This window comes from Mandrillus leucophaeus, unplaced genomic scaffold, assembly GCF_000951045.1.
Source record: "Mandrillus leucophaeus isolate KB7577 unplaced genomic scaffold, Mleu.le_1.0 Scaffold428, whole genome shotgun sequence".
In the NCBI taxonomy this organism is placed as follows: domain Eukaryota; kingdom Metazoa; phylum Chordata; class Mammalia; order Primates; family Cercopithecidae; genus Mandrillus; species Mandrillus leucophaeus.
In genome coordinates this window covers 1,474,378-1,494,414 of record NW_012104565.1, presented here as the reverse complement: position 1 = coordinate 1,494,414, position 20,037 = coordinate 1,474,378, and the positions used below count along the sequence as shown (strand labels likewise).

General features: G+C 43.2%; 1 protein-coding gene across 1 annotated transcript; it reads right to left on the bottom strand.

Moving 5' to 3' along the window:
• Nucleotides 1–207: 207 nt before the first annotated feature.
• PARD6B (par-6 family cell polarity regulator beta) lies at nt 208–19,485 on the bottom strand. Its single transcript, XM_011993214.1, has 3 exons — nt 18,931–19,485; nt 12,766–12,988; nt 208–1,489 (listed from the first exon to the last, which is right to left on the bottom strand). The coding sequence occupies exons 1-3, from the start codon at nt 18,994–18,996 to the stop codon at nt 660–662; spliced, it is 1,119 nt and encodes a 372-aa protein (XP_011848604.1). The 5' UTR covers nt 18,997–19,485; the 3' UTR covers nt 208–659.
• Nucleotides 19,486–20,037: the final 552 nt, after the last annotated feature.

Sequence of the window (20,037 nt, the reverse complement as noted above, 5' to 3'; positions counted from 1 at the left end):
TGTCTCTACAAAAAATACAAAAAGTAGCCAGGTGTCGTGGTACGTGCCTGTGGTCCCAGCTACTCAGGAGGCTGAGGTGGGAGGATTGCTTGAGCCCAGGAGGTTGAGGCTGCAGTGAGCTGTGATCATGCCACTGTACTCCAGCTTGGGCAACAGAGTGAGATCCAGTCACTAAAAAAATAAAAAATAAAAAATAAAATAAAATATTGGGAACATAAGACCTTTAAGAGCTGAGGTCCCCAGTGTACCAAAAGAGATAATCAGACTTCACATTAGAATTTTAAAAATACAGTTAAAGGAAAAATTAACTGGGCTCTGCACAGCAGGTTAAATATGCAACCACTTCCAACAGAAATGATCTAGTCTTCTCGCATAGTTCCAAGAATGTGCTTTAACATCTGATTCTCCACAGACAAAAAAGTAAAAGCACGTAACTTCATCAGCAAAGGCCCCTTTGTTTTGGACTTAAATTCACCTCTGATCCACCAAAGTTTATATTAACAATTATCAGACTACTACTTTAATAATATTGTAAGCTTGCAACGTTACTCATCTCATGCCTATTCCACGTCACTGGTCAGAGGTATATATGCTTTTAAACTAGCCAAATATACAAGTTCTCATGGCATCCTCACTCTGAAAACATTCAAACAATGGTTTCATAATGTTATGATTGTTCCATCTTCTTCTAAGAGTTTTTGATCTGGAGCATGTGTTTCAAATTCCGTGTTTGAGCCACTTGCTATGGGTGCTAAGCTCACTTCATTAGAAGGAATAAAGCCATTCTGTCCGGACTCAAAGCTTAGCTCTATCTGTGTTAATGACTCCAGGCTCTCGGTATTAGGAACAGCTTTTGGAATCTGCTGTGGCACTCCATTGTCTTCAATGATAATGTCATCTTCATCGCTGTCTTCATCCTCTGGCTCACAGCTTGGTTCAATGTGCTGTGGGGAGCCAAGAAGGCTGTTATCGGTAGACTGGCCAGAACTGCCAGAAGTCCGACTGTTCCTCACAACATTATTCCTCTGGTTTGCCGGTCTCACTGTTATGATGAGGTTACGGCTATTTGCAATCATCATGTCTGTTACTTGATCAAGGCTCTTCCCTGAAACTTCTATGCCATTAACTTCTAAAACTTCATCATTAACAGCTAATAGTCCTGTACTTTGAGCCAGACCTCCTGGGACAAGCCTGGATATAAAGATCCCTGGAACCTTTTCTAAGCCATGTGGTGTTACCCTGACACTGGAGCCATCCCGGATGTAGAATCCTAGGGGTTTCTCAGTGCCATATTTGTAAAGACGTACCCTACGATGTGTTTCTGGAAGAATATCCACGTCTATAATAGAAGACACAGGTCTAAAGTCTTGGGGCATACTAATGACTATATGTGGCTTTTTTCTATGGTTGTCAGGACGCAATACGTTGGTTAAAACATTCTTCTTCTTTATTAGCGTGTCTGTACCAAAGGCACTGTAGTCTGCTTCTTCTGTTTAAAAATAAAACAAAATAATTATAGAAATGCTGTAAAAATATCTATTTACTTGCGGCAGAATCTGTACAGAAAGGATAACTCAAAATATATTTGGTATATAAACAAACTAGCTAATAAGCTTATTTGCTAATCAGATCATAATCTAGTACAGTAGTAAAATGCCATACCAGAAAAAACCACTAGGTGGCCATCTCAAATACACATCACACAATAAACCAATGTTGAAGTTAAATTTGATAGAGCTCAATCACTATTAAACATTAAATATGGCAAATGAAATTATGATAGATCTTACATATGCTTTTTTTCTTTGAGATGGTCTCGCTCTGTCGCCCAGGCTGAGTGCAGTGGCGTGACCTTGGCTCACAGCAACCTCTGCCTCCTGGGTTCAAGCAATTCTCCTGCCTCACCCTCCCGAGTAGCTGGAACTACAGGTGTGTGCTACCAGGCCTGGCTAATTTTTTTTGTATTTTTAGTATAGACAGGGTTTCACCATGTTAGCCAGGATGGTCTCGATCTCCTGACCTCATGATCCGCCCACCTCGGCCTCCCGAAGTGCTGGAATTACAGGCGTGAGCCACTGCACCTAGCCAGATCTTACATATTCTTAAACATCATTAAATATATATGTATTTTTCTTTTTTTTTGAATAGCGTCTTGCTGTGTTGCCCAGGCTGGTTTTGAACTCCTGGCCTCAGGAGATCCTCTCGCCTCAGCCTCTCAATGTGCTAGGAGTACAGGTGAGAGCTACTGTGTCTGGCCTTAAAACATGATTTTAAACCAGCTTCTTTTTTTTTTTTTGAGACGGAGTCTTGCTCTGTCGCCCGGGCTGGAGTGCAGTGGCCAGATCTCAGCTCACTGCAAGCTCCACTTCCCAGGTTCACGCCATTCTCCTGCCTCAGCCTCCCGAGTAGCTGGGACTACAGGTGCCCGCCACCTCGCCCAGCTAGTTTTTTGTATTTTTTAGTAGAGACGGGGTTTCACCGTGTTAGCCAGGATGGTCTCGATCTCCTGACCTCGTGATCCGCCCATCTTGGCCTCCCAAAGTGCTGGGATTACAGGCTTGAGCCACCGCGCCTGGTCAAATCAGCTTCTTAAAATACATTTTTCCTTCATTTGTTTAAAAACCTTGTAATGTGGTTGGGCGCGATGCCTCACGCCTACAATCCCAGTACTTCTCTGGGAGGCCATGGTGGGTGGATCACTTGAGCCCAGCCTGGGCAACAGCGTGAGACCCTGTCTTTACAAAAAGTAAAAAAAAATTAGCCAGGTGTGGTAGCGTCTGCCTGTAGTCCCAGCTACTTGGGAGACTGAGATGGGAGGATGGCTTCACTCCAGGATTCAGGTCTACAGTGCACTATGATCACCGCACTCCAGCCTGGGTGACAAAACAAAAACACGCCTGCAATTTACATGTTTATCATATGCAACTCAAAGACTTGAAATGGGATATCTGATTCTCAAAGTAAATCAAGAGAGTAAAATCGTAAACCAATATCAGAGGCTGAGTGGGCAGATAATGTAATTGATGCTGGTGCATATCAAACACACACTTAGGAATTTTGGTCTTTTGCTGATAAACACTCTCCCTCAGTTTTCTGGGGGAGTTCTTTTTTGTTGCTATTGTTTGAGACAGAGTCTCGCTCTGTCATCCTGGCTGGAGTACAGAGGCATGATCTCAGCTCACTGCAACCTCCGCCTCCCAGGTTCAGGCGATTCTCCTGCCTTAGCCTCCCAAGTGGCTGGGATTACAGGCATGTGCCACCATGCCCAGCTAATTTTTGTATTTTCAGTAGAGATGGGGTTTCACCATGTTGGCCAGGTTGGTCTTGATTGAACTCCTGACCTCAGATGATCCACCTGCCTCAGCTTCCCAAAGTGCTGGGATTACAGGCGTGAGCCACTTGCCCAGCAGGAATTCTTGATCTCTCATGTTCATTTTGAAAGAAGCAAAGGTAGAGTTTTAACTTTTTTCTTTACTGCGTGAAAAACTATGCATAAAGTGCAATGATATTTTGTCCTCAGTGGTGGTGACACAGACAATAGGAAGTAGTAGGACTCTGGCAAACTGGAGAGCTCCTGCCTCATTTAGATGGCATAGCTGCTTCTCAGTTCCTGGCAGATTTTCTTCATGCCAGAAAGTCTTGCTTTTAGGCAAAATCTTCCCATCTTTAAATACTGCCACCTAATTAAACAATAAACTAAAAGGGAAAACAGACACCTAACACCAGATATGGTTAAATTTATATGGCTGAAGGAAGATAGTCTATAAACAAAACATTTCATCAGAGAATGAGAGGTAAAAGGGAAAATGAAACTAACAGCAGAAACAAAAGTTAAAATAGTATTTTTAAAAATAACTACAACGAGGATAAACTAAAAAGTGAAATTTACATGAATTAAAAAAAAAAAAACTTCAATAATGCCTCTCCCTGGTTTTCTAGGGGCTAGGCAAAAAAAAAAAAAAGAAAAAAAGAAAAAAAGAAACAAACAAACAAACAAAAAATAAATGGCTTCCCTCCTCCATAAAAGAAATAGTTGAAAATCCTAGTCTCAACTGCTGCCACAGAAAACACCAATCTCACCATCTTGCATTTGTATAGTGCTTCAATTCATATTCTCTTGCTTAATCCTGAACCCCCTCATTGCTAAACTATTATCATCTTCACTTTATAACCAAGAAATTAAGGGTACAACGTTAAGTTATAGAGAAAGAACTAGAGTCCAGGTTTTCTTACTAGACTAGTATCTTCCAAGTCACAATAATGAATGCCAAGTATCAATTATGTCAGAGCACAGGGAGCTTTAGTATTCTTTTCTGATGCTGCGTGAACACTTTTCAAAACCTGGTTTCAGATAAATATATAAGGTTAGGGGTACCCTATTTTTTTGGCATTTTTTCCCCCTTGTGGACACTTGGCATCATTTATAAAGTATTTGCACTGGGCTCTTACAGAGACAGAAATGTATTTATAATATGGCTTTGGATATAAATTCATTGGTACAACAATCTTTTTGGCAAAAAAACCTATCAAGAATAGTCTTCTGGTAATGTGTTTTCTCAAAATCATACACATTTCTGTTTTAAAACAATCAATAAGGAAAGCCTACATAACATTTATAAGGGAAATTCCAGACCGTACAAACTGAGAACAATATTAAGTTGCCTACATACCTACTCATGGGAAACCTAACCAAAAAAACCCCAAATCTGCATAATTTGGCATCACATCCAGACTCCATCTGAATGCTCTCTGCTAAATTCTCAAAAGCAATATGCCCCAGTACAAAGCCACCTTTGTTCTCCCATCTAGCTAATCAGTTTCCAGGCACTGGGAAAGAAAATATTTTGGCAGAAAGCCAGGGTTCAGGATGTTAAAGTGTAAAGGTGAATGTCCACAAGGAATTGGAGTTGACTTTCTACCTGAATACTATCAGAGCATTAAACTCAGAATGAGATGAAAAGTTTGAAAACTTGAGCATAGCCATTGTCCATTTGTATAATTTCACTTATGCAACAGTACATGATATAGGCTGATACAGCAGCACCACATTTATCCCAAGCCTTTTCTTCAGTCAATGATCTCGGCTAACTGAACAGACAAGGATCCACCTAGAAGGCCTCTAAATAGTCAAGCTGGATGTCTTACTTTCTTACACACAAATAGTGGCTGTTCTTCACTCACCCTGCAGGGCCTCCCTCTGAACCTCTTACTCTTTAAACATTAATTCTGAAAAGCCTAGTAATCTCATTCCTTTGCTCATAGAGGGTCATAAACCACACATTCAGAGCAAAGGGTAAGGATCCACTTGTGGGTGGCAGGCAGATATAAGACATAAAAGCTTTACAGTGAGTAAAAAGCAAATCTAGAAGAAAAAAACTTCTACATAAGCTCCATCAGCATCCCCATACAGTAACAAAACAGCAACCGTTATAGTACAGTCATCAACAAAGTTAAAGATTATGCCCCATTTGAAGTTCAGAGGAAGAAATCAAATAATGAAATAATTTTTTAAAATGTTCTAATCCAAGGGTTGACAGCCGTTTTCTGTCAAGAGTCAGACAGTAAATGTCTAGGTATTACAGGCCATATAATCCCTCTTGTAAAAGCAACCACAGACAATCCATAAAAGAATATGTGGCCAGGCATGATGGCTCATCCCTGTAATCCCAGCACTTTGGGAGGCCGAGGTGACAGGGCTGCTTGAGCTTAGCAGTTCAAGACCAGCCTGGGTAACATAGCAGGACCCTGTCTCTACAAAAAAAAATTTAAAAATTAGCCGAGTCGGGCGCGATGGCTCATGCCTGTAATCCCAGCACTTTGGGAGGCCAAGGCGGGTGGATCACGAGGTCAGGAGATCGAGACCATCCTGGCTAATACGGTGAAACCCCGTCTCTACTAAAAATACAAAAAATTAGCTGGGCGTGGTGGCGGGCGCCTGTGGTCCCAGCTACTCGGGAGGCTGAGGCAGGAGAATGGCGTGAACCCAGGAGGCGGAGCTTGCAGTGAGCCAAGATCGTGCCACTGCACTCCAGCCTGGGTGAGAGCAAGACTCCAACCCAAAAAAAAAAAAAATTAGCCGGGCATGGTGGTCTGTGCCTGTAGTTCAAGCTACTTGGGAGGCTGAAGTGGGAGGATCACTTAAGCCTGAGAGGTCGAAGTTGAAGTAAGCTAAGATGGCACCACTACACTCCAAAACAGGCAATAGTGAGATCCTGTTTCGAGAAAATTTTATATGCAAAAACAGCCAGCAGGCCTTAGTTTCCCAACTCTTGCTCTAATATAAAATGGTTAAATGAGATAGATCTGGTAACGTTTTTTTTTGAGACGGAGTTTCGCTCTGGAGTGCAGTGACACGATCTCGGCTGTGTCACTGCATGATCTCGGCTGAGTGCAGTGACAATATCCAGAAGAGGGAGGGCCAGACAAAGAAATCCAATACAGCTAGAACACAGGGTGAAAAGTGGGAGGGAGGGAGGGAGGAAGGGAAGGAGGGAGGAGTCAGGAGCTGAGTCAGAGGCAGCCAGGGGCCAAACAGACAAACAGGGCCTCCTAGGAAGTACCAAGGTTTACAGACTTTAGCCTAAGGGCAAAGGGAAGAAAACCAAGGATTTTAAGGGAAGACAGAGATGGTAAGCTCATTTGGTTTTTCTACAAAGCTCACCCTGGCTGCAAGTTGGAGAAGCATGTGAGGGGGAGGACAAGAAGCTACTGTAGCCAGCGCAGTGGCTCACACCTGTAATCCCAGCACTTTGGCAGGCCGAGGCTGGGGATCACCCAAGGTCGGGAGTTCGTGACCAGCCTGACCAACAGGGAGAAACCCCATCTCTACTAAAAATACACAATTAGCCAGGCATGATGGCGCATGCCTGTAATCCCAGCCACTTAGGAGGATGAGGCAGGAGACTCACTTGAACCCAGGAGGTGGAGGTTGTGGTGAGCTGAGATCACGCCACTGCACTCTAGCCTGGGCAACAAGAGCGAGACTGCTTCTCAGAAAAAAACAAACAAAACAAAAGCAGCAGTTACTTCAGTAAATTAGGATACCACCTGGCCTGGAGCAGAGGACGTGGAAATGGGGAGACAAATCTGCAAAATAACTAGAACACAGTTTTAACAGGCTTGGTGACTGACTAAAAAATAGGTATGTGTCAAAGGTGACACCCAGGTTTCTGTTGTGAATAACTGGTGTCACATACTGAGATGTTACTCCACAATTTCTTTTCTTTTTTTCTTTTTTGAGACAGAGTCTCGCTCTGTCGTCCAGGCTGGAGTGCAGTGGCGCGATCTCAGCTCACTGCAAGCTCTGCCTCCCGGGTTCGCGCCATTCTCCTGCCTCAGCCTCCCAAGTAGCTGGGACTACAGGTGTCCACCACCACGCCCAGCTAATTTTTTGTATTTTTAGTGGAGACACCCTGTCCCAGGATGGTCTTGATGTCCTGACTTCATGATCCACCCGCCTCGGCCTCCCAAAGTGCTGGGATTACAGGCCACAATTTATTTTTTTCATTTCTGGGACGTATCTTTTGTTAAAACTACAATTTACAATTCACTACTAAAACGTATGTTCCTTAGACAATTTTAAACTAAACTCTGATTCGTAAAAATGTAACCTTAAAAAACATCTACAAAATAATGTCCAATGCACAAAGTCTAAGAGATGATTTAGATGCCCAGTTACCAGTATCTGGGCCACAAAATCGTGCCTGTGTGAGGGCATGCCCTATATGAGACCAAGTTTAAAGCAAAGCCTTTCTAGTATTTCCAACAAAACTAGAATAAATTGAAGAGTTAAACATATGTGTCTGGTGTCAATCAAAAATAGACTGTGTTATAGCAAGAAGTCTGGATGTAGAGATTCTGACTAGATCTGGAGAGGGGTCTGCTGTAGCACCTCAACAGATCCTCCACCTGGCTGATTATCAGGAATGGCTGGGAAGCTTTTAAAAATACACATTTCCCTGGCTGAATTCCAAACTGACAGGAATGACCTGAGTATTTTTAAAAGGCGCAAGCTTTAAACATTTTTAAAAAATTTTTGGTGCACAGCAATAACCTCAACAATGACAGCGGAAAAGTCTATTCTGTACCTTCTCTTCCCCCATCTCCTGAATCAATTAGGATAAACTCTAATACTCTTAACAGGGAATGGCGGATTGGGATCCTCCTCATGAAAATAACTTTTAAGATACCAGGTTTCTTGTGTTCTGTTTTTGCTCCCATGATAACTGCTCTAGGAATAGAGTATGGGATTTTTCTTCTAACAATAAATTGTTATAAAAATATTTCAAGATATCCAACAACACTATCTTAAACTTCAGACTATAAAGTAGTTCACATATTGAATTGTAAGCTTTCACTTTAAAGGAATTTTAGTAGAGTATCAGATGTTAAAAGATCACATAGTTTTAAATTTTTAAATGGTTTTGCAATTTGCTTTTCAAAAATCACTTGGGGGCCAGGTGTGGTGGCTCATATGTGTAAACCCAGCACTATGGGAGGCTGAGGCGGGTGGATCACCTGAGGTCAGGAGTTTGAGACCAACCTGGCTAACATGGTGAAACCCTGTCTCTACTAAAAATACAAAAATTAGCCAGGCATGGTGGCACACACTTGTAGTCCCAGCTACTTGGGAGGCTGAGGCAGGAGAATCGCTTGAGCCCGGGAGGTAGAGGCTGCAGTGAGTGGAAATCACACCACTGCACTCTAGCCTGAGTGACAGAGTTAAGACTCTGTCTCAAAATAAATAAATAAATAAATAAAATAAAATAATTGGGGCCAGGCACGGTGGTTCCCACCTGTAATCCCAGCACTTTGGGAGGCCAAGGTAGGTGGATCACTTGAGGTCAGGAGTTTCAGACCAGCCTGGCCAACATGGCAAAACTCTGTCTCTACTAAAAATACAAAAATTAGCTGGGCGTGGTGGCATGCACCTGTAGTCCCAGCTACTCGGGAAGCTGAGGCACAAGAACCCAGGAGGCGGAGGTTGCAGTGAGCCAAGGTCACGCCCCTGCTGCATTCCAGCCTGGGCGACAGAGCAAGACTTAAAAAAAAAAAACAAAAAACAAAACACTCGGTACATATTAAGTGTAACTTCTGCCTTATTGATGCCTAATTGAAATCAAAAAGCAAAGAAAACAGAAAATGTGCTGTATTCAAGCAGTAAAATGTAACTACACTTAATGTCATATTTTATATTAGTTTCTTGAGTTAAATGTTCATTAAGGTTTACAAAAAATCAGATTTCTAGTTAAGCATCGGCTCAACTTTGCTTAAAAGAAAGAGTGCATACATTATAGTAAACTAAGTAAGTCTGCCAGATTTAGATGCTGGGACCTGATGGTAAACAAGACAGACAGGAAACAAGTTAACATATTCTTAAATAAGATACTTCCAGGTCTTCAGAGGATGATGTGGTAAAGGTGGGAGGGTGGAGGGCTTTAGTTAGGGTAGTCAGATGAGACTCCTCTGACAAAGTTATCTGAGCTAAGTAGGAGGAGGCAGAAGTGGGAAGAGCTGAGGGTGAAGTGTCCTTAAGAATAACCAAGCATAAGAGCACAGAAACAGAAACAAGGTCACAGCTGGGTGCAGTGGCTCACGCCTGTAATCCCAGAACACTGCGAGGTCAAGATGGGTGGATCACCTGAGGTCAGGAGTTTGAGACCAGCCTGGCCAACACGGTGAAACCCTATCTCTACTAAAAATACAAAAATTAGCAAGTCATGGTGGCGCGCACCTGTAGTCTCAGCTACTCAGGAGGCTGAGGCAGGACAATAACTTGAATCTGGGAGGCAGAGGTTGCAGTGAGCCGAGATTGTGCCATTGCACTCCAGCCTGGGTGACACAGCAAGACTCCATCTCAAAAAAAAAAAAAAAAAAAGAAAAAGAAAAAGAAAAGCTCACCAAGTCTGAGGAACAGGGAGGAAGCCAATGTGGCTGACTGGGATGAGGGAGTGAGAGAATGAGGGAAGATGAGGTTGGGAAGTCCAAATCAGAAGGGATTTTATTCTGGTTGCAATGGGAAATCATCAGAGGGTTTTAAGCAGGAATGAACTACCTACTTTCATTTTTGCTGAACTCATATTTGTATTACATTTATATTTTTTAAATATAAAATATTTCTGTTGAATTGCCTATTTCTAAATCAAATTCTAAGAGTTATCAATTATATAGGACATTTTACCTCTACTATTAATACACAGAAAGCATTTGCACATAGAAACGTATTTCTAAGTTGTAATTCCTATGACAATAAAAACCGTCAAAAGTCTCAATAAAAATTACACCACCAATAAATAAAAACCAAAAAAGGAAATAAAACATAACCACCCTTAAAAGATGTTAGGATTAATTCCATAATCATGCAAGGGTATAATTCCATTAACAAAACATGTGGTGGTATAACCCAACTGCCATAATCTTTCTAAGGGGATAATCCAACAAAAGTCTGTCAGATGGCAATACTTTAAAAACCCGCTCTATATCTGAATGCACATTCCAAACAGCAACTAACTTTTTAACAAAAATTACAATTGCTAACAAGAAAGGCCTATTATTCAACCATAATTATTTAAATTCTTCCTCCTTTTCCAGCACTCTATATATAGCTTTCCAAGGTTCTATCCATGGTCTTCATCTCAGGTGGCCTTTATGTCTACTCCCAAAATTTTAACTATCACTTTTCGAAAAGCTTGCAAATCTAACTAGTTTTTGGATTTCTACCCTGAACTCTTGTCTACCATTTCCAATCTCCTGCATGATTGGTTAAGTTTATTTGTCCTAACACAAAACTCATAATTTTCTTTTCCAAATCAATCTACTCTGCTTGTTCATGACACTGTCCCAGCTGTCAGATTCAAACCATCAAGGTATGCTCTGCTGGACTCTCCTTCACTGCAAAGCAGCCAGTGAGTGCAATGACTCCCAAGTATTTCCCCTCCTATCTTCCCACCACTGCCTCCTCCCCCCGGGCCCCGCTTCCCTCCCCTCTACTTCTGGGCCAGTCTCCTCACTTCTTTACCGCCTGCTCCTGGCTCTCTACTGTAAGGCTGCTGCCCACTCCAATTCATCCTGAACAGCCAACTGAATCTTCCTAAGATCATATTCTCATTATATCGCACCCCTGTTAATTACCTACAAGATCCATCTCAGGAGACTTTAGGAACATTAATTTGTGTGTGAAAGTATTTTGTAAAATAGTCAAGTGATATAGGCAGAGGTTATCCTTGGAGGTTTATTTTGTTGGTGGACTTTAGTTCCTGAAACCCAGGAAAGCAAAGATACATAATCAGTGGAATTCCAGAGCCCTGGGAGTGGTCTAATGCTTATCAACTGATTAGAAATAGTTTTCACCTTCAAAGGTAATCCCTACCCATTCTCTCAAGCTACTTTCTTTTTTAAAAAAATTTTTTGAGAAGGAGTCTAGCTCTGTCACCGAGACTGGAGTGCAGTGGTGCGATCTCGGCTCACTGCAACTTCCGCCTCCTGGCTGATTCTCTTGCCTCAGCCTCCTGAGTAGCTGGGATTACAGGCATGCGCCACCACGCCCAGCTAATTTTTGTATTTTTAGTAGAGACGGGGTTTCACCATGTTGGCCATGCTAGTCACGAACTCCTGACCTCAGATGATCTGCCTACTTCAGTCTCCCAAAGTGCTGGGATTATCACGTGAGACACCATGCCTGGCTGCTCTCAAGCTCCTTTCTGGGTTGGCTTATAAATACTTTAAGTCTTTAATTTATCCCAATACTAGGCTCAATGCTCTCATGCTGGCTTCCCAAACCACTTCATTTACAATAAAGGAATAAATGGTACATACCATAATAAACCCTACCCTGCCCATCTGCAGACACACATACATACCCACACAGAGGCTACAAGGTTAAAAAAAAAAGTTTTAGGACTCAAAATACATTTGAAAATTCTTGGCTGAGCATGGTGGCTCATGCCTGTAATCCCAGCACTTCTAGAGAGGTGGGGACTGGAGGATCACAGGAGACCAGGAGTTTGAGAAGAGTTTGGGTAACATAGTAAGACCCAGTCTTTACAAAGAAAGAAAGAAAGAAAATTATTGCCAAATACCGATTTCAATTTTTTTGGAAGACTAATTAATATCCGTGTTTACATCCCTCCATAATAGTAACTTCCCACCTCATTTTCCATATAATTAACTAGTTTTATACGATTTCTTTAAAAAGTATCCTAAAAGTAAAAGAAAATATTTACTGGGTGCCTACTATAAGCCAGGGCACTGCACTTAGCTCATTTAATCCTCATAGTAATTCTACAATATATTATAATCTTTCTATAGGTGCAGACATTGAGACTCAGGAAGATTAAATGGCTTTGTTTCTGGTATTTATTAACTGATAAATACAGCCCTTGAAAGTTGGTTGCCACCAAAAATCAGGAATGCTTCAGATTCCAAAGTCACACTCTTTTCACATTTTTCTGAATGGAGAATAATCCATTTGATAAAGTGAAGATTCAATAAATTCCCAATTTCTACTTAAGGAAAAATAAAACCAAAGAGGTTAACACAAAAGTAACTAGAAATATAAATTTTCTAAAGTACACTTAGTGAAGCATAAAGATATTAATTAAACCAACAATATCACAAATGTTTTAACCTACATGTTAGTTAACAGAAGAAGAAGATTCACACAAAATGTTTATTCACTAAGTTTGTGGCAAAGTCTGGGTATCCTTTCAGTGGGGAAAATACATTATTTCTATTTCTAACACAATTTTTCTGAACAGTGATACTTACCCTTCTTTTGTATAAATATCCTAAGCAGTGGATTGGCCGTTGAAACAGCTTTGTGATAATTATCATCATTATTTATAGGTAGTAAGTCTCCATGGATGTCTGCATAGCCTACCAAAACGTCAACATTGGGGATCTTATGAACATGTTGTAGTAATCCATAAAACTCCTCAAATTTTCCAGGTTTTGATCTTTCCAGCGAAAACCGACGAAATTCAGCTCCAAACTATAAACATAACAAACATATTACTTATAAAAAAAAAAAAGGTAAAAGGACCCAATTTGAAAATGCATGCAATAGAAAAATTAACGAGTAGAGCAAGTATTTTTAATTAAGGAAAGAAGATTGTCTACTGTCAGGAACCTTACTATCAGGGATTTTAAAAAGCCTAAGAAAGGCATAAGAATGTGCCTCCTGACTGCTGTGTCTCTGAAGAGCATTCCTTTCAAGAGAGGCAGGCTCGACTCAATCCCTGGGGTACCTAGGCGTTACTGCGGACTGTTCTGCATAGTGACTCAGCTCAAACCCTGTCTGGAGCCCAGACTCTGATGACAATGCTCTCCTTACTTGCATCATGGGGTACCAAAGACTTGTTCAAGTCTTTATTTCGACCAAAGGAAAGCATTTAAGTGTCCTCCCCCATAAATGGAACTAGGATTTCACGGGATGTGGTAAGAATCAACAGCAAAATATACAAAAAGAACTGTGAGCTACGTGGCATTAAGGTATGATCTTCCCTATGTTAACGCAGAAAAAAGAAGCTTTAGTAATACATCAAATGTATGTCCTATAACTATCCAATTAACACACAAAGTGTTTATGTGTTTGGCACAGTGCTAGGCCCTAGAAAGCCTTGAGCCTGCTCCAGAAGCTCACCAATTAGTGGGTAAAGAGAATAATTACTTCAGGGAGGTATTAAGAGATCACATAAATGGGGCAGAATGGGGAGGAAGACAGCCTCTATCATGCCCAATACTTATGTTCACAGTTCTGATTCTCAGTCTGTTTCCCTACACCTCTGTTTTCCCAATGTCAAATAATTAAAAGTGACTCTTATTCAACACTAAGAACTGAGGCCGGGCATGATGGCTCACATCTGTAATCCCAACACTTTGGGAGGCTGAGGTGGGAGGATCATAAGGTCAGGAGTTCGAAACCAGCCTAGCCAACATGGCAAAACCCATCTCTACTAAAAATACAAAAATTAGCCAGATGTGGTGGCACATGCCTGTAGTCCCAGCTATGCAGGAGGCTGAGACAGGAGAATCTCTCGAATCTGGGAGGCAGAGGTTGCAGTGAGCCAAGATCGCGCCACTGCACTCCTGCCTGGGCGACAGAGCAAGACTCCGTCTCAAAAAAGAAAAAAAAAAAAAACCAAAACACTAAGGACTGGCTCCATCCAGTCCATAATAAACAGGATTTATAACTTACTGTGGGAATAGCATGACATTTCCTCAAACGTGGAAACCTAAGAAAAGTTAATCAGCCTTCTTCAAAAAGTGTCCCAGTCATATAAGTTTGAGAAATGCTACATAATTATGTTCTTGGGAATCACTGTGGAGACCAGCACTTTAAAGGCTCATTTAAGCCCTATGTTGATTTTTTAAAATATTTAAACAAACATTTGCCAAATGTGTTTAACCACACTGAACTCATATTTCCTCCATGTATCTATTACTAGCAAGAAATACTAATATAAAAATATTATGTCCCAGAGAAAAAAAGAGAAATACTAATGTACTGTTGGGGCAGCCTTAAGTATCATGTTGAGAAAGCCCCATCATAATAATTTGAGTTTACAAATATGTCAATTCATTTACCCAAAGGCCTCATGGGACATCTGGATTCACTGGTTTTGCTCTATCTAAAGTTCATCTGCCCTGCTTACACCCATACTCCTCAGTGGTTTTAAAATCAAAACTCACTAAAAACACCTCTTACTTCTAACAAAAAGTTAAAATAGTTCCCAAAACACATTCCTGAAACATAAACACTAACATCTGTCAAGAAAATAAGGTGAGTCATACCTAAGGCTCTCAAAAAGTTTAGTCACACCTTCACATTTCGAAGTAAATAAAAACTCAGGGAACACCCTTCATATCAGAGTTAGTCTTATGATGTTATCAAAAGTCACAGTTTCTCTTCCATTTTCTTTATTCTGGTGTCACAACATGAAGTTGCTAGTGCTTTCTGATTCATCTACAGGGTTTATCACTTCCCTGATGTATGAATGGGAATAACACCTGATCATTTAACATTTTAGGGCTTCAATGTTTTTGTTAAAGCTTTTGGATGAAATTTCTTCGCTCAAGATTTTCTCTTGCTTAACTGTTATGATAAAAACAATAAAAAATTGTATGGCTTCATGGTATATGTGCACTTTTGCCAATGTTGGCATGGGAAAAAAAAACCAAGAGAAATTGTTATGCTTCTTGCAACACAACAATAGGATTAAGAGAACTTTTTACATGAACAAAAACACTGAGAGACAAAATTAAGATTCAATCAGCAATTATTCACTATGTGAACCATTTACAACTGTTTTATCGCCTAATCTAGTTTGCCCTAGTCATCCAGAATGCATATGGACTCCCTTCCCCCAGTGTCTGTTGGTACATTCTAGAAATGCAAACTTAATTTTCATAGTCTATTTGCCTATGAATAATAATTAGGAAATTTTATGACTTAAAGACTGTTCCAGGGTTATTAAAGGACATCACCATGATTATTAAGAATCTTCCCAACCCTAGAGATACAATTAGGAAGATAAATCAGTTACCAAAGAAAAGTCACATACTAGCTGGTACCACAAATTGAACTATAGGTATATTTACATTCTTCATTCTTTTATTATCATTACTATTTTTCCCTTCCACGTGTGAAGATAATAATGTTGACACTACTGCTTTATTGCATTTTTTTATTTTTTTGAGATAGAGTCTCCCTCTGTCACCCAGGCTGGAGTGCAGTGGCTCAATCTCGGCTCACTGCAACCTCCACCTCCCAGGTTCAAGCGATTCTCCTGCCTCAGCCTCCAGAGTAGCTGGGATTACAGGCATGCGCCACCACACCCAGCTAATTTTTACATTTTTAGTAGATACAGGGTTTCACCGTGTTGGCCAGGCTGGTCTTGAACTCAAGACCTCAGGTGATCTACCTGCCTTTTCCTCCCAAAGTGCTAGGATTACAGGTGTGAGCCACCGTGCCTGGCCAACACTACTGCTTTACATGAAGAAAAAGAGATCCTAAAAATGGACTGGAACCCAGTGTGGTGGCTAACACCTGTAATCCCAACACTGTGGGAGGCCTAGGTGGGCATATCACTTGAGAACAGGAGTTAGAGACCAGCATGACCAACATGGCAAAACCCTGTCTCTAAAAAGATAAAAAAATTAAAAATAGTAAAACAAAAATGGACCAGCTAGGTGCAGTAGCTCACACCTGTAGTCCCAGTACTTTGAGAGGTGGATGCAGGCGGATCACTTGAGCTCACATGTTCAAGATCAGCCTGGGCAACATGGAGAGACCCCGTCTCTACAAAATAAATAAATAAAAATAAGCTGGGTGTAGTGGCGCACGCCTATAGTCTTGCTACTCAGGAGGCTGAAATGGGAGAATCGCTTGAGCTCAGGAGGTTGAGGCTGCAGTGAGCTGAGATCGTGTCATTGTACTCCAGCCCCGGTGAAAGAGCAAGATCTTGTCTCAAAAACAAAACAAAACAAAAAGGACCTGCACACTACCTAGTTTTGGTTATAAACTCTTAGCAATCAGTTTCGTAAAAAGCTGTGATATCACTAAAGCAATGTCAAAGAAAATACTGTTTCAAAAATCTGTCCAAATATTTTTTAAATATGTATCAGCAATATATATTTGAAACATATAAGGTGTCACAGACACATTAGAAACACTCCCTACCTATACCTTGCCTATTTGTCAACAGCTAGAATAGTGGGACCGACTTCATTCAGCACATGTTCCTAGAATCAGTGCATGATTCTATTTAAAAGACACAGTTCACTAAAAGCGCAGTATGGCAGTTCAAATATACAACATGTAGTTTAGAAGTAAGTGAAAGATTCACAGGTCAGTTGACAAGAGAAAGGCAAAAAGCCTGAAATTCCAGTTTTAAAGCACTCAAGGTTTTCTTAGTACTAGAGATAAATTACTATTTGATTGTACTTATCAGTATACTTAGAATTCCTACTCATTTTTTTCTATGGAAAAAAATTAAAGACTTGCTACCAAGATTAGTGCTATAAACTTAAAATTTTAAGATGATGCAATATCACAAGTGTTTTTCTTTCCATAACCTCAACACCCACAAATCCAAACTAGACTTATAACAGAAATGCCGTAAGAAGGTTCAACCACTGGGCATGGAACCACTACTGCCACTATACACCGCTAGTGGAAAAGCCCTGCTATATATTTCGGGTCATCTTAACGCTATAGCTCAAGCAAGTCACTTCAATTTGCTATGCTGTGCGCAGAGGACACATGGACGTGCACATTCCTTAAACTGCTATAACTACACTTCTATTCTTACTAATTCTGAAACTAGTGCCAATCCTCATATGAGTTAAGTGCCAAATCTTTTTTTTTTTTTTTTTTGAGATGGAGTTTTGTGCTTGTTGCCCAGCCTGGAGTGCAATGGTGCGAACTTGGCTCACTGCAACCTCCACCTCCTGGGTTCAAGCGATTCTCCTGCCTCAGCCTCTCAAGTAGCTGGAATTACAGGCATGTGCCACCACGGCCGGCTAATTTTTTGTATTTTTAGTAGACCATGTTAGCCAGGCTGGTCTGGAACTCCTGACCTCAGGTGATCCACACGCCTTGGCCTCCCAAAGTGCTGAGGTTACAGGCGTGAGCCACCGGCGTCCTGCCTCAAATCGCATTTTTTTAATGATGTTACAAACGAATGTAGATTTTCTCGATGTGATTCTCAGTTACAGAAACTTAACAGAACTTGGCTTATCAACCCTAGACAATAAAACCATTCTACCCAGACGCTCTAGGAAGCTTTCCTCACTCCACTGGACCTCACTCAAATCACTCCTTCATTTTACATACTCCTTGGTAGTCTTACAATCTACGATGCTCCATTACATTTTTTTAACTGATGTACTTTCAATTTTCTCCTTTTCTGTGTTTTGGCCTTCTCAATTCTATTTTAAATATTCTCAGGGCCCAGCCAGTGTCCTGTTTTGTATTCTGCAGTGCCTAAAAGTTATTGTTAAAAAGGCATGAAGGCTTTGCAAAAAGCAGCTTGGGGAAGTCATAACCTTTCTGAGCCTCAGTCTTCTCAGAGAATTGGACTGGATTATCTAAGCTCCTTTTAACTCTTTAACTCAAGAAACGCTTGCTGAAAATGTTCCCGTGGCTGCCCATCACCTTCAAATTCCACCTCAAAACCCCCTTTGGAAGGCATTCCCTAACTAATCCCTCCCTACAGACGACCCTGCTCACCGAGCCTTGAGACTTAGAAATTCAGTGAATACCGCAGTAATCAGCAGCAGACTGGCATACCGTTGGTCAAGGGGAAAAGTACTTGATGTGAGTAGGTAGCAGGATGGAATGAAAAGAGCATCTAGACTCAAACTGTAAAGTGCTACTCCAACGTAAGGTGATAGTGCTAATTTTACAGATTAAATGCATACCAAAGTTAGTGCTAGAAAGAGCGCCAGCAGGAAGCAAAGCGAACTTTTAAAGGGTTGTTTAGTTCACTGGGCTCTCTCCTTCGCCGCTCGATGCGCCCCTGAACCACAGAAAGTGGGAACAACGGGGTGGTCCAGGGCCCACACTCACAGCCCAGCAGGCAGGATTCTCCTACACCTTTTGAGCCGCCTCGCATTCCACTCAGTGTGTGCCATCCTCGGGTATACCTTGGCCCCTACTCCCGTCCGTGAACACGGGAATGAGATTTACGGAATGAGATTAAATGCTGGACTAGGTCTTCTTCCTGCCGGGGCCAGGGGCGGACACTAGCGCCCCCCGATCCCCGCCGCCCCCTCCTTGGCAAGTTTATTACCCACAGTCTCCCGCCCGCACCGTCCAGAACCCGGGGCAGCTCTGCCCGTCGCCTCCCACAGCGCTTCGAGCCTGGCCCAGCCTCTCCCAGGCCCCGGCCCCCCAGGCCCGCCGCTCCGCCCAGCCCGGGCCCCGCGCACCTTGCTCTTCACCTCCATGGTGCCCAGGCAGCCGCTGCCCGCCCCGTGCCGGTGGCTGCGGTTCATGCTGAGCGCCGAACTCCGCGACGGCCTCCTCCGGTCGGGCGGTCCCTCAGGAGCGCGGGGAGCGAGTGCGCGACCGGAGGTCTCGGAAAGCGGCTGCGGCCCGGGCGCCTCCTCACAGGCACCTGCAGAGGGGGCGGCCGCAGCTCCTGCGACTGCACTGAGCTCCACTCCACCAGCTACTCACACAGCGGGACCGAGGGTCGGACTGGCGGCGCGGCAGGCGGGGAGGCAGCTCCCTCCCTCCGTGCCCCGGCGGCGACGGCGACAGCGCTGGAGGAGGAGGAGGGGGCGGAGCGGAGGCCACAGGCGCCGCAACCTCTCTCTCGGCCACCTCCCCCGCGAGCCCGCGCGCGCGCACCCGAGCCAGCCACAGCCGCGGCGCGCGCGCGCGCTCACCTGCAGCTGCCGAAGCTGCCGCAATCGCTCGCGCTCCGCCCACACCCAATAGGAAGCGCGCACCTGCGCCCGCGGCGCCAACCAATCGATACACGCCTCGCGCAGTGCGTGGGCGGGCCTCCTCCTCAAAAACCCCGCCTACCACCGCACCATTGGTCCTGCGCTACGAGGGAGGGGCGGGATCACCTGAAGCCATGGACCTCCGCCCCGCATCAAGCCGGAGAGACAGAAGGCGCATGCGCGGGTTCTGGAGTTTCCGCCCCGGGAAGGCACGCGGGGAGGCCGGCCGGAAGCGCGAGCGCACCTGAAGAAGGGCTCGGCTGGGTGGGCCTTTTGCGCACGCGCGGGTGCGCGCCTCGTTGCCCGGCGCCGCCGGGGACTCGCGCCGCTTGGCGCGCGCCAGTCACACGCACTGCCCGGGGATGGGATGCGCCGCGCGACCGATTGCAGAGGCGCCGCGGGGCTGTTCGGTTCCCGCCGGTCACCCTCACCGCTTCCAATTTGGGATGCTGCAGCCCCCAACGACGCCCCTCCACTGCCCCTTATCGTTGCTTAGGCGTCCCGCTGCAACTCTTAGTTACAAAATTCAAGTTTTCCCGCCTCTGCAGCAGTTGCTGGGGGAGAAGCTTAGGCCTCTCTTGGCTT

What these genes read in the sequence shown, in the direction of transcription:
- PARD6B (XM_011993214.1), bottom strand. Translation starts at nt 18,996, where the DNA reads ATGAACCGCAGCCACCGGCACGGGGCGGGCAGCGGCTGCCTGGGCACC. An exon ending in CCATGGAGGTGAAGAGCAAG is followed by an intron (nt 12,989 to 18,930) that starts GTGCGCGGGGCC and finishes TTATGTTTATAG; the next exon opens with TTTGGAGCTGAATTTCGTCG. An exon ending in GATATTTATACAAAAGAAGG is followed by an intron (nt 1,490 to 12,765) that starts GTAAGTATCACT and finishes ATTTTTAAACAG; the next exon opens with AAGAAGCAGACTACAGTGCC.